We start from the raw sequence: 13,472 nt of genomic DNA on the forward strand, positions 1-13,472 counted from the left end.
TTCATCTGTTTTCTATCAGTTTCCTGAGAAGAATTTTTCTTTGGCAGAATTTTTCTTTGGCAAATCATGGCCAAGGATTTCAAAATTACTACAAAAGAAAGATGAAACTTTAACATATAATATCTGAAATTTAACTAACGCTCATTGCACCAACGATTTTCCTGATGCAGCAACATCAAATTTGAACGCCCTTGGTAAAATCACTGCAGTCTTTTATAACACTGAAAGTTCAAATCAGAAAATCAAACTCTGATAATAGATGTCAAAAAGGGAGTACAGGATTTCAGGTTTGTGAGGTTAAAACAGTTTTACTGAGTATGTGAAAGTACAATTTGCTATATGCAAAGTGGAGATGCACCAAAATTAACAAAACTAAGAAAAATCTGCACATAAATGAAAACTCAAATGTCAGTATGTGAAAAACGAAGAGAAGAATTGGATTATAATAGTGATGATATTACTAAATCATTTCATCACTGCAAAATGCAAACATGCTGGAATCATTGAATCCCCAGCATGTATCAAGCATTCTTAACACCACATATACAAAATCCCCAGCATATACACTTATTGCCAATTGCTTTTGGGTCAGCTTCTCCAGCTTTAACATTGTACCCCAATGATAATTTATCTGCGAGGCCTAGTTTGACCAAACGTGCTCCATGTCACGATATTATTGAAACACATATTTTTGTTTCACTGGGATCACACTTGAGGGGGTTCTTGAGAACAGAGCATACGACATTTTAGAACTTGTATCTAAATACATAAAATCCTCTAACTTTACCCATTGTTTCTGTTGGACGCAACTTTAACATTTAACATTATGCTTAACGGATGGTCAATACTAAATATATACACAACACACACTTCAAACAACCTGGTCTTAATTCTATTTTGCCTGTGCTTGTTCTTATGTGCCATATCACCTGAAAACTGTTAATGCTCAATAAAAATCTCAGCATGTAAAAGAAAAAGGACCAAGTATATTGGTACCAACTTGGGATCACCCAGCAATGCAGAACCTTACCAGGAGAAGAACATAATATTTTAATACTAGGAATAAAATTTACTCTTGAAATCCTTCCAAACTTGAGGACCAGTAGGATGATGATTTACATATACCTTCAAAAATTTAGCATCTGACATTGCAACAATAGTGCTCAAGGCAGGCCTAGGGCCTACCACTCCTTGACCTTCGAGCCAATTGTACATGAATACCCTAAACTTGACCCTTTCAGTTCTATAGGAAAGATATGATGGAAAGGACGCCAGAGATGATACGGGGTAACCCAAATGATTTACAAGAAAATCAATCTTCTTTTCTATCACACCCTTTTTCAGGTTAAGTATTTGCGGGGATACTTCAATCATTTTACAGACAGCCTTGCGATCCAAACCAACATTCACAATGCAATCAAATCTTTCTTTAAGCTCGGTTCCTTTGCCTCGAAATACCTTTAGTGCTGCTTTCATTTTGTTTGAGTTCTCTACAAAACCTTTGTCTAACAAGAACTCAAGCTTCTGTGCCTTTGATATTTGGTCCTCTTCGGCTGCTGGAAGTGGCTCAACTCTTCTACCCAAAACCAAATTCTTCAATTCTTCTGGGTTCTCCTGTATGTACCTAGACAGGCGCTTCTTTCCGACGTTCAATCCAGTAAGTAAGGTGTTGGTTTTTTTTATAGCAATTGAACCCAGTAACAGGGGGTGAGAACGGATAATCTTCCCGATCTCTGCAACCTCCATCTCAATCTTATTAAAGACTAAAAAGCAATTCCTCAAATTCAAAACAAATTTCATAACTTGAATTTTTGGAAACTGCAGAAACATTGAATATATCTGGCTCATAGTGAATCCAAATTTCAATAAGAATCCAATTAGTGAAAATGTTGTTCTCCCTGATCCCTCAAATAAAATATCTGGGTGCTGACCAATTAGTACACCCAACTGCTCATCACTGCAACCCTTCTCACTCAACCAATGTAGAACTTCAAGCATCCGGCTCCAATTATAAGAATGTTCTTCCAACAAATTCTCCTCAATCCAACAGGTTTCAAATCCAGAACTCTTCAATATTTCCAATACCTCAACAAATGCAGCATTCACATCCCCAATTAAAAGATAAGGACTAGCAACAATAAACTTAATCAAAGCAGATTGGCTGATACCTAGTTCTTCATAAGCCTGAAGTTTTGATGGCAAAACCTCAAAATCATATTGAAAGACTTCTATTGCTTCTTTATAAATCTTTCCTATCTTATTGCGTGCAATCCCATAACGACACAAAACAGTATAATTATGAAGCAACAAACCATCATCAGTCAAGAACATCAAACTACGAGGAAGATAAGGAACATACTCAGAAGGTTTTAAGCCCAAGCTCTCAAAGAAAGGTTCAAACTCATTAATAGGGTGATACCTCAAGTACCGGGCAATTGACCACCCAACTTCATCTTCATTTTCATTATCCACCCTTCTCAACAGCTTCTCAAGAAAATGTGGCGAGTTTTTACTCATATTTTCTGCATCCATGAACTGCAAGCCTCTAGTACAATGCAAATAATCCAACAACGCAGCCTGTGCTTCTTTTATAATAACTCGAGAAATTCGAGCAGCATTTTCTCCATTAGACGTCAGAGTGTTCTCCAAGTTTACAGAATTTTCAGTTTCAAGACCTCTTCTTGAACTGTAAAGCCTAAGGGTTTGGGCATTGGGGAAAATTGGCTTAAGTGGGGTTCTTGATAATCTAAGGTGGTTTTCAGCAAAACTAGAAGAAACCCATTTCAAAACAGATGCTGTTGTGAGTTTTTGCAAACGGGTCATGAGCATTTCGATGAGATTCCAAGCCTAGTAATTATTAGAAGTTAGAAACCAAAAGGTATTCTCTGCTGAATAGAAATGAACATGAAGTCTACGGAGAAAATATTACCTCAGAGATTTTGATGGATATGCGGCAACGCCTCTCTACTGAACAAGACTCGGAGCTTCCTCTGTAAATTTATCTCATACTGCTGCTGCCTTCTGGTTGAGGGTCTGCCTTACGATATTTTTGTTGCCGAACGGTTCTGTCTCCGAATCTTTTTTTCTTTTGCTCAGAAGTCTCAGTCTCCGACTTCGCAATTTAGGGGTTTTAGAAATAAGGGACACCATTCAAAATTGGCCTGCCCGGAGGAGGAGGTTATATTAGAATTTTTTTTTTGGGGGAGTAATACAAGTTGGGGAGGGATGAACTACCTCTGCAGCAGAATAAATATTTTTAATCACTTGAAATATAAGCCTTGCATATTAGAATGAGAATTGACACTCAAAAAATGTCCTACTCTTAGTTGTTTTTCTTTTATATATATTATTTTTATTTTTATTTTTATTTATTTTTTGAAGATTTTTCTTATTAAAAGGAGCGATAGCATATAAATACACACACAACATAGATGCTAAGACTCGAATCCAGAACCTTACGTGAGGGAGTAAGGGAGTAAATACTCCAAACCACTACAATAGTGGGTCCTTTGCTATTTTAAAAGACAATAACAAGAAACTTTTATCTCAAGAGTTAATTATGTTTTGCTCCTTGAATTTGTACCTCGCTTTCAATTAATCTTTCATCCTTTTTTTTAAAAAGAAAATTAAGGATATTAACTTTTATTTTTCTTTAATTTCCTCTCTACGGTCTAAATCCTTAACATTTCATCTAATTTTCAATTAAATCATTTTAAAAAATTGAAGAAAAAGTGGAAAATTGACAACAATAAAAAACATAAGAAAAAGACACTACTTCAAAATTAGAGGGCATGTTTACAGCACTTTCATTTGGCTCTTCTTCAGGGGGTGGTTCAACTTTCTTTGCGGTTGAAATCTGCTTTTTCTCAGTGGTGTTTGGCCAAGTCAAATCCACTTAAAACACAGAAGGTTTGATTGGGGAAGGTAAAGCCATTTTCTTTCGTTCATATGGACCTTTGGTTGACAGTAGCGGCCCTCTAATTTTGAAGTAAATTGGTACCAGCATTCTGTACTGTTTTAGAGTGTTTACACACACCCATTGCATATATTCATGTACTCAGGTAACTCTGGCTCATAATTAAACATGAGGAAGAGGGTGGGGGTGGGTTGCAGTAACATAGTTTTATTCGGAGTCAACTAGAGGGAGAGGGTGGGGGTGGGGTTGCAGAGGAGAGGGGAGTTGTGGTTGGGGAGGAAGGGAGAATAGAGAGAGACGACAGGGGGGTGGGAAAAAATGCAATTTTCAATTTTTAATGTTTGGTAGGAAAGAATCTTGATTTTTAATGGTTTATTTTAAAATATATACAATTTTGTATAATGATTTTTCTATTTTTAAACCACTCTTAAAAATGAAAAGACTAAAATACCCTTAATCATGGATGAAAAATTGAATGATATTAAAGTCAGATGACAAATTATAGATTTTGAAAATTTCAGGTGACATTTCTCTTTTAAAAAATTTTAAAGTGACAAATTGAAACTAAGGTATAAGTTTAAATGACATTTCTACAAATATCACTAAAAAGTAATGGCAAGGAATTTACAGCTTAAGTAGTTAAGGGCAATATTAGCCATATACTTACTTAACATCATGTGTTTTAATTTCCTTTTCTCTAATATCGCTTTTATAAAAAATAAAAATAAAAATTAAAGATAAATAATGAGTGCACAGGATAAAGGGAAAGAAAGAACGAAGAGTAGTGCAAATTTTCTTCGCGATTTGTTTATATTTACATCCAAACAAGTTTTCAGTGAACTATTTTATAATGCTCGTGTAACATATACACGAGAAGATTGTGAGTGAAAATGCTTAGCCACTCATCTAAATAGCCATGGCATGCAGTAAAATGTTTTGTAGTGTAGCACTACCCATTTCCTTACGACTTTTTTATCAACTCGGAAAATATAAAATGTCTTTTGCATACATGGACTTGTTATGCATATAGCAGTGATGCAAAACCTTCCAATTCTAATTCCATGTAAATCTGTTTACATTTTCATTTCAATAAAGAAAAGCACCTCATTTCAACATTTTTTTTCTTTCTAAATTTTGGTTTGATTACTTTCTGTCAGATAAATTTACATAGCCATTCCATGATTCTACATTCCAACCAAATATGAGAGAGAGAGAGAGAGAGAGAGAGAGAGAGCAAACAAGAAGGAACAAAACTGAGTGTACAGTTCAGTTTTGTATTTTCAGTCATTCTGGATCAAGTTTAGAAGAGGAGCAGTGGTGGAGTTTTTCTCATTAGCCAGATGAGGTAGAGGCAACCTAAACCAAGATAATGATAAACATAGCAACAACACACCAAGTACAATTCTTCTACAGCGCTTGATTTGTAACACGAATGATGGCACGATGTAAAACGGCTTCGAGCTATGGCATCAACAAAAAAACAACTCCTCCAGCTTCACACACAACTATTAGGTTGCCAATTCATCATTCCGGGCAAGGAAAGATTGAATGTGTATATAAGCCTTCCAAGTTTTTGAACTTTAGCAATATTGTATGGTTGCCCTTAAACACACTAATCATTGTATAAGTGGGTCATTTTCAAATTTAAGGATGAATGTGAGATACATGTTATAGTTTAGGAGAGATCAGTAAATTAGAAATAAAATATACCATTTCAAATAATCAAATGCATATGCAACCTTCACTAACATAGAAAACTATATTCTGAAAGTGTCATTATAAAATTTCTAGTAAGAAACCAATCACTTTAAACACAATATTAATATCTAACCTAGAGTTGATTATCGTTATAAACAAAAGATCCTAATCATGATTATCACCTTCATCCATGCTTCAGTCTTCTTTTGTTGATTTGTCACTCAAATTTAGTCAAGACTTTTTTGAATTGTTTTGGTTTTAAGTAGATTGGATTGTTAGTTTTATGCAGACCTCCATAAATAAAATCACTCTATCATTCTATCAGTTTTCAGATTCCTTCTCAATTTCTTTTAGCAATTCAATCCCAAGAGCTTCAATAAGAAAAAAATAACATGCTAGCATCAACTTGGTGATAATAAACACTGCTGAACCTTCAGGAGAATCAATGAACATTTTATTGCTTTGAATAAATTTTTCTCTTCAAATCCTCCCAAACTTGAGGACCACTAGGATGATGATTAACAAACTTCCTCAGAAAATATATATCTGAGCAAGAAACAACAGTGCTCAAGGCATACGTAGGATCTGTTCCATGATCTTTGAGCCAATTGTACATAAGAACCCTATGCTGGACCCTTTTAGTTCCATAGGTAAGATATTTTGGGAAGATGAGTAAAGTTGATAAGGGATAACACAAATGATTTACAAGAAAATTAATCTTCATTTCAATAACATCCTTTGACTGGCTAAGAATTTGAGGTGATACTTTAACCATTTGGCAGACTTCCTCAGGATCGAAACCAGCTTCCACAATACAATCAAATCTTTCCTGAAGCTCACATCCGTTGCCTTGAAATTCGTTTAGAGCTTCTTTCATTTTGTTTGAGTTCTCCACAAATCCTATGTCTAACAAGAATTTAGCCTTCTCTGTCTTTGATATAAGGTTGTTTCCCCAGTCTAATGGCCTAAGTCTTCTGCCCAAAACCCAGTGCTTCAATTCTTGCGGGTTCTCCTGGATGTATCTACACAAGCTCTTCTTCCCAATTTTCAAGTGAAGAAGTAAGGTGTTAGTTTTCTTCAAAGCACACGAACCCAGTAGCAGGGGGTGAGAACGGATGATCTTCCCAATCCCTGCAACCTCCATTCCGATCTCATTCAGGAAAAAGAAACATTTCCTCAAATTCAAACCAAATTTCATAACTTCAATTCGGGGAAACTGCAGAAACAGTGAAGATACCTGGCTCATTCTGAATCCAAACTTCAGCAAGAACCCAATTATTGAAAATGTCCTTTCCCCTGAAGCCTCAAATAAAATATCTGGGTGCTGGCCAATTAATTCACCCAGCCGTCTGTCGCTGCAACCCATCTTACTAAGAAAACTTAGAACTTCAAGCATCCGGCTCCAATTATAAGAATTTTTTTCCGATAAGTTACTCTCAATCCAACTGATTTCGAATCCAAGACTCTTAAGTTTTCCCAATAAATTTAAAAATGAAGCATTTGCATCCCCAATTAAAAGATAAGGACTAGCAACAACAAACTTAATCAAAGCTGATTGGCTGAGACCTAGTTCTTCATAAGCTTGAAGCTTTGATAACAAAACCCCAACATTGTATTGAAAGACTTCAGTGGCTTCCGTATAAATCTTTCCTATCTTATTACGTGCAATCCCGTAATGACATAAAACACCATAATTATGAAGCAGCAAATTGTCATCGATCAAAAATATCAATTTTTTAGGAAGAAGAGGAACATACTCGGGAGGTTTCAAACCCAAGCTCTCAAAGAAAGGTTCAAATTCATTAATAGGGTGGTAGCGCAAGAACCGGGCAATCGTCTGCCCAATTTTCTTTTCATTATCCGCACTTTTTATAAGCTTCTTGAGAAAATGTGGAGAGTTTTTACTCATATTCTCTGCATCCAGAAACTGTAAGCTTCTAGTACAATACAAATAATCCAATAATGCAGCTTGTGCTTCTTTTTTAACAGCACGAGAAATTCGACCAGAAATTTTGCCATTACCAGTAGAAGTTCTATCCACGTTTTCACAACTTTCAGTTACAGGAGACCTTTTAGTTTTGTAAAACCTAAAGGCTTGGCCATTGGGGAAAGATCCAATTGGCTGAATTGGGGTTCTTGCTGATCTAAGGTGGTTTTCATCAAAATTTGAAGAAACCCATTTGAGAACAGATGCTGTTCTTAATTTGTGCAAATGGGTCATAACCAGTTTGATGAGAATTCAAGCCTAGTGATAATCTTGGGCCAAGATTCAGCTGAATATAAATGAAAGTTGAAGTCTTTTGGGATGAAACATAGTACCTTGGGACAATGGGATAAAGATGAAAATATGCGGGCAGATGAGCTCGCTACCTCCCGCTACACAGAAAGATTTAGAGCTTCAGCTGCAGAGTTTGCCGCATTGCTGCTGATTGAGAGGCTGATTAAATTCTTGGCATTGATCTGCGAAGCAATTCAGCTTCACTCAAAATGAAATTCCCCGATTGGTTCTCTTATCATATTGCATATCGCCGGCGCTGGGAATGATGTTTGAAAGCCACTCGTCCATCCAATTCAGATGTAGGAGCCAAACAAAAAAGAAAGAATACGAGCAGATATTGAGCGAGCTCGTCTAAAAACCACAGTTTGACACTTCCTCAAAAATAATTCATTAAAAATTTATTATAAAAAATAAAAAATTATGCTCACATGCCATATTGTCATTGGTAGGAATGCAAGAGCTTCTATTTACAAAAAAAAAAATAAGGAAGACATGATAAGAATGTAGAAGCTTATACTTACAAAGGAATAAGGAAAGTATTTTCCTTGAGCCAGTGTCCAAATTAAAAGAGTAGGGACAAGAAAATAAGTATAAAAAGTGTTATTTCTAAATTTATATTCTGACTGGGTTTATATCATGAAAAAAAGTGTGTTACTTTATATGCAATTGATTATGAAAGTAGAATTAAATTACTAAATTAGCTTTAAACTTTTTTAAGAACTCTAAATTAATTTTAACATTTAACTCTACAAAAACAGCAGCATAATTGACATTTTGTACATTTTTCGTTTACAAAAATAGTTTTTTTCTGTATTCAAATGAATGACTTTAAGTAAATTCAGCATCCAACATTGGTTGAGCATTTACTAATTTTCATATTGTAAGGTAGTGACACTTGTTTGAAGTTCTCCCATTTGTGTTCTCATGGAAATGTATAGTTCATCTCTTCTCAAAACAGTGTCAACAAATTCGGCCTGAATAAGAAAGTTTGCACATATGGATTGACAGATACATTTTAAACTATAGCATAGTATCTCATTTAACTACGTTTCCCCATCCCCATATGGAAAACATTATTCCAATTATAACCTTGGTAAAAAGTAAACTATACCTACTGACAAATTAAAGATTTTCAACTATTCTGGCCTAATATTACAACAAGAAGCAAAATTTCTAGTAAGACATCTCCCTCACAGAAACATAGCTTCTATGCCATCTACGACTCCCAGCACACATTAGAGGCCTGCAAAACCAAACACGTCAAGTAGACAGAGAAATATAATCAGAATTGGCCGTAATCGTAATAAAATCATGGTAAAAATGAAAGAAGGCAAGGGAACTTGAATATTACCACATCCTGAAAACTGTCATCAGTCATTGTTTGCCAATGTAATATGGATAGGGAATTTGTGATTGTGCCTGGTATGGAGCTGTGGGAGGACTTGGGTAAGAAGAATCAGGGTATGCTGCTACAGTTTGAGGATAACCGTAGCCAACAGGGGTTGCACCTGCATGTGCTTTTCCAGGCTGGGGATATCCAGCCGCTAGAGGTAAGGCCATCGGAACCATTGCTGGGGGTAGCTGTGCTTGTACTGTTCTGCCCTTGTGGGAATCAGCCAGCTTCACAATGATATTCCTCCCCTGCAACCAAACATAAACTTTAGACAATTGCTTCCATGTGCTAATAGGAATTTGTTTGAAAGAGACTACGGATCTAACCACAACGGCAGATACATAGAAGCTGCACTAAGCTATGTTACCTCAAGAAAAACAAATGAATCTGAAAAATCAGGATTCTTTCTTCTTCTTTTTTTATAGGAAAAATATCACAATTAATTCATAATAATTGCCCAAGCAAGATGAATTAACAAAAGGAAATATCCCTAAAATTCTTAGACAAATAAGCCCATAAAGTCATAAAAATCTGCTCGTATCCGAATCCCTTTCCTCCCTATTTTCTTCACATGCTCTATTCTGCTAGAATTATTTTAGAAATAATAAAGAAACAGTCAAACTACAAGGGATATACAGCAGTTCGTTCCTCAACTTGAGTTCAGACAACTCAGAAGGCATTTCAGGGTGCTGGAACCCCAACCATACACCATGTCGTCACCACCTCAAGAAAATTACAACAACACAACTAGCACTATCCAAGGCAAACCACCACGTTAAGAAAAAAAAAAAGTTACATAAAATTTGCAAATTCAAAAAGACATAAAAGCTAGAAGCGAACATTATCTAGCAGATAATTAATCAATTTTTAAAGCATGCACTGACAATTTCATTTAAGCAACCTCTTCCCAGTCATATCCCATTCACAGTCCCATTGCCCAATTTCATTTAGTGATCATTTGCTATAATTGAAGCAACATGAACAATGATCCCTAAGGATAATGAGGTAAAAATACGTCTCAGCAAACATGGACAAAAACATTGAAAATCATTCTCATATAGTATTTGAAATTAAATTCCAGGAAAATAAATTCAATTTGTTTCTAAAATCATACAAATATTTGCGCGCCTAACAACAGAAAACTATTTTGGGCATAAACGCACTCAGGATTATTATCAAAGGATCATGCATTTAGGAAGCTAAATTAAATGCTACCAATTGACATAAGGCTTATCATTCACTAACCCCAAGGGTCTTTTGCGGATCGTCTATGGCCTTCTTTGCAGCCTCCACTGTCCTGTATGTAACAAAGCCAAACCCACTACAAAGGAAAGAAAAACACAATCATTGCACAGTTGGCAGCAAACATATTGTGGAAAGGATACAGATAGAGAATATAAGTTTTTCGACATAATGTATGAGGAAAGTTTAATTATACCGTGACTCATTTGTATCTTTGTCATATGCAACTGAACCCTCTTCTATATCACCATGCCTGCCAAAAAAGTGGAGCAGCATCTCACTTGTGACATTTGGTGACAAGCCCCCAATGTAGAGTTTCCTCTGGGTAAGATCAAGGGTAGCACTTGTCCCACTTAACCCCTCACACGCTAGATTACAAACAGCCAGGCGACCCTGAGGAAAATTTTAAAAAAAAAAAAAGTAACTTTAAGAATATAGAAGTGAAAATAAAACCCTGTCATGGTTCACAAAAGGAGTCAGAGCTATTAATTGGCTCAGCTAGGCCTAGTAGGCTGCCCAGGCAAAAAAATTTATTAATGTTTAAAAGAAAATTACATGTTAAAGACTGAATTACGAGGGGGAGAATATAAATGAATATATATATATATATATATATATGTGTGTGTGTGTGTGTGTGTGATACAATGTTACCTGGTACAGGGAACAATACAGTACATGGAAAGGAAAAGGGTACATGGTTCACTAGTCTAGTTCTTTGGTATGAATTCGTTGGGGTAGGCATAGTCAGTGATGTAATTTGGGTCGTTGTGAATTATTCTAAATTTTATATTTACATAATAGATACTTTATATTATAAGTTTAAAAATAGCATTCATTGAATTAATTATGCACCTTTCCCTTGATTATTCATTGAATTCTGATGTAGTATTAGTACTTAATCTCTCTCCCATGCTAACAGAAACTTTATATTAAAATTATTCAAAAATATCATTCATTGAATTAATGATGCAATTAATGATGCAACTAAATGAATATATCAAGAGGTTGACTTAAATGACTACATTTCCTTTTATTCATGGGTTCGGACTTACCACCTACATATCAGCAAATCTATTACACCTTACAATCATCTAGAATGTTAGTTTCTATGATTTGGGCCGTGAACACACCGCAATTGGGAACGATCAAACCAGTTCGTAGTTCGGGGGGGTGAGGGGAGTGAATTAGGTAACACTACCTTTTCTTTATTGAAACTACAATGCTTTTATTTTATAGGAATCTCTCCCCTTAAAAATATCTCCTAGCCATCTCTCATTTGTTATTAGTTATAATATTGCCTCTATAACTAAAGTTGACTTCCCATTCAATTTTCTTAAGAACATATATGTATTTACCCTATAAAGAATTTTGTCAACTAGCATTTAGTTAACTAACCTTATAGGCCAAAATAATTTAAAAGTTCTAGTAGTTTCCTTAATCATGTTAACCATAAAAACCATCATAAGCCAATATCCTCTAATAAAGGCCGAAAAGTAACAATTAAAAGGGGTTTGTGTTGCAACTACAAAATAACTTTACTTCAGTTCTTTTTCTCTTTAACAGTTTACATTGTTGCTCTTTCAAATAGAAAAAAACTACTAATATTTGACAGATAGCCAACCTCACACATATAACCTTTTGCAATCAAAATACATAATTCAGATAATACCATTAAATTTCATTTCCTTTTCCTCATAAGATTATGCTCCACAGCTCAAATGAAAACAACTCTGAGTTTCAGGACAAAAATGGAATAATAGGCTTTCCAACCAAGTTACCCTTATGTTTCTAGTTCACTATTAGGGTAGCTTGGTTGGAAATCCTACTGTACACAACATGAGAATACACAGTCAACACGTCCTTACTCAAATGAACACGATCCTACTTTATCTACATGGTAAAACCTAGAGAAAGCAAAAAACCAAATTCTATTTTTAATGGGTATGTTGATCATTCACAGATGGACAAATTGAACGAACGAATGAAATTAGACTCGCAATATGGTAAATGCTTACATCAATCAACTTGCTAGGTGCTCTGAGCGCATGCTGAGTTGACTCCATATACTTGTAAGTAATAAAACCATAGCCGCGTGATTTCCCACTTGCTTTGTCATAGATGACAGCCCCTTCCTCAATTTCTCCATGCTCACTAAATGCCTGAACAACAAAAACAGAAAAGACCCTTCAATGAATGTTCAGCAAAATACAACAAGGCTTCATGGTCATATCATATATACGTATATATACATTCTTTTGACAAATTGGGTTTCTTTAAGTCAATATGATATGCAGTTGTGAGACAAGCATGACATGCAAAGCACAACGAGCAATGCACTCACAGCACGCAAGGTATCTGATGAGGTATTCCAAGCCAACCCACGAACAAAAAGCTTTCGATGAACAGGATCTGCACTAGCAACACCCTTAATTTCTTCTGCAATTGAAGGATATTGGGAACCTCTATATGCCCCTCAACATGCAACCAAACACCACATGCACAGAGTCAATCACACAGCCACACAATTCTCTTAGGGACCCCTTGTACACCATACAAAGCATTCTCACATGCAAAATGGAGCTCGATATTCAAATTCAATGACCCATTATTGAAATATCAAGACAAAAGGATCAAATTTAGAAAACACATAGAAATTATTGAAAACCCAATTCAAAAAAATCACAAATAAAATGTTTAACGCACAGTTTAGCGAGGAAATCGACGAGCTGGGGTTTAGCAAGGGGGTCAAGCAAGGAGCGCAAGTGGTCCTCTGAATATGTTGAGATTTCTTCACCGTTGCCCGAAGCCTCTTCTATCTTTCTCTTCTTTACGTCTTCCATTTGCTTACTGTTCTCTTCTCTCTCTCTCTCTCTCTCTCTCTCTCTCTGTCGCGACAACAGAGCAGTGCGTGCGGTTTGTTCTGTTTTGTTCTCCTCGTTAGGGCA

At 35.7% G+C, this 13,472-nt stretch overlaps 3 protein-coding genes across 3 annotated transcripts; all 3 read right to left on the bottom strand.

Annotated features, from left to right (window-relative positions):
* Window positions 1-764: 764 nt before the first annotated feature.
* On the bottom strand, window positions 765-3,077 carry LOC117634818 (transcription termination factor MTEF18, mitochondrial-like). Its single transcript, XM_034369065.1, has 2 exons — window positions 2,930-3,077; window positions 765-2,847 (listed from the first exon to the last, which is right to left on the bottom strand). The coding sequence occupies exon 2, from the start codon at window positions 2,827-2,829 to the stop codon at window positions 1,057-1,059; it is 1,773 nt and encodes a 590-aa protein (XP_034224956.1). The 5' UTR covers window positions 2,830-2,847; window positions 2,930-3,077; the 3' UTR covers window positions 765-1,056.
* Window positions 3,078-6,050: 2,973 nt separating this feature from the next.
* LOC117634531 (transcription termination factor MTEF18, mitochondrial-like) lies at window positions 6,051-8,233 on the bottom strand. Its single transcript, XM_034368677.1, has one exon. The coding sequence runs from the start codon at window positions 7,833-7,835 to the stop codon at window positions 6,069-6,071; it is 1,767 nt and encodes a 588-aa protein (XP_034224568.1). The 5' UTR covers window positions 7,836-8,233; the 3' UTR covers window positions 6,051-6,068.
* Window positions 8,234-8,830: 597 nt separating this feature from the next.
* LOC117634436 (UBP1-associated protein 2C-like) lies at window positions 8,831-13,472 on the bottom strand. The gene is made up of 7 exons (XM_034368552.1): window positions 13,231-13,472; window positions 12,869-12,989; window positions 12,543-12,686; window positions 10,724-10,920; window positions 10,531-10,606; window positions 9,244-9,533; window positions 8,831-9,135 (listed from the first exon to the last, which is right to left on the bottom strand). Exons 1-6 carry the CDS (start codon window positions 13,365-13,367, stop codon window positions 9,267-9,269), a joined length of 942 nt encoding a protein of 313 aa, XP_034224443.1. The 5' UTR covers window positions 13,368-13,472; the 3' UTR covers window positions 8,831-9,135; window positions 9,244-9,266.

The sequence above is a fragment of the Prunus dulcis genome, chromosome 7 (assembly GCF_902201215.1).
Source record: "Prunus dulcis chromosome 7, ALMONDv2, whole genome shotgun sequence".
Classification (NCBI taxonomy): Eukaryota; Viridiplantae; Streptophyta; class Magnoliopsida; order Rosales; family Rosaceae; genus Prunus; species Prunus dulcis.

What these genes read in the sequence shown, in the direction of transcription:
- LOC117634818 (XM_034369065.1), bottom strand. Translation starts at nt 2,829, where the DNA reads ATGCTCATGACCCGTTTGCAAAAACTCACAACAGCATCTGTTTTGAAA.
- LOC117634531 (XM_034368677.1), bottom strand. Translation starts at nt 7,835, where the DNA reads ATGACCCATTTGCACAAATTAAGAACAGCATCTGTTCTCAAATGGGTT.
- LOC117634436 (XM_034368552.1), bottom strand. Translation starts at nt 13,367, where the DNA reads ATGGAAGACGTAAAGAAGAGAAAGATAGAAGAGGCTTCGGGCAACGGT. An exon ending in GTCGATTTCCTCGCTAAACT is followed by an intron (nt 12,990 to 13,230) that starts GTGCGTTAAACA and finishes AGGGGCATATAG; the next exon opens with AGGTTCCCAATATCCTTCAA. An exon ending in CATCAGATACCTTGCGTGCT is followed by an intron (nt 12,687 to 12,868) that starts GTGAGTGCATTG and finishes TTTGTTGTTCAG; the next exon opens with GCATTTAGTGAGCATGGAGA.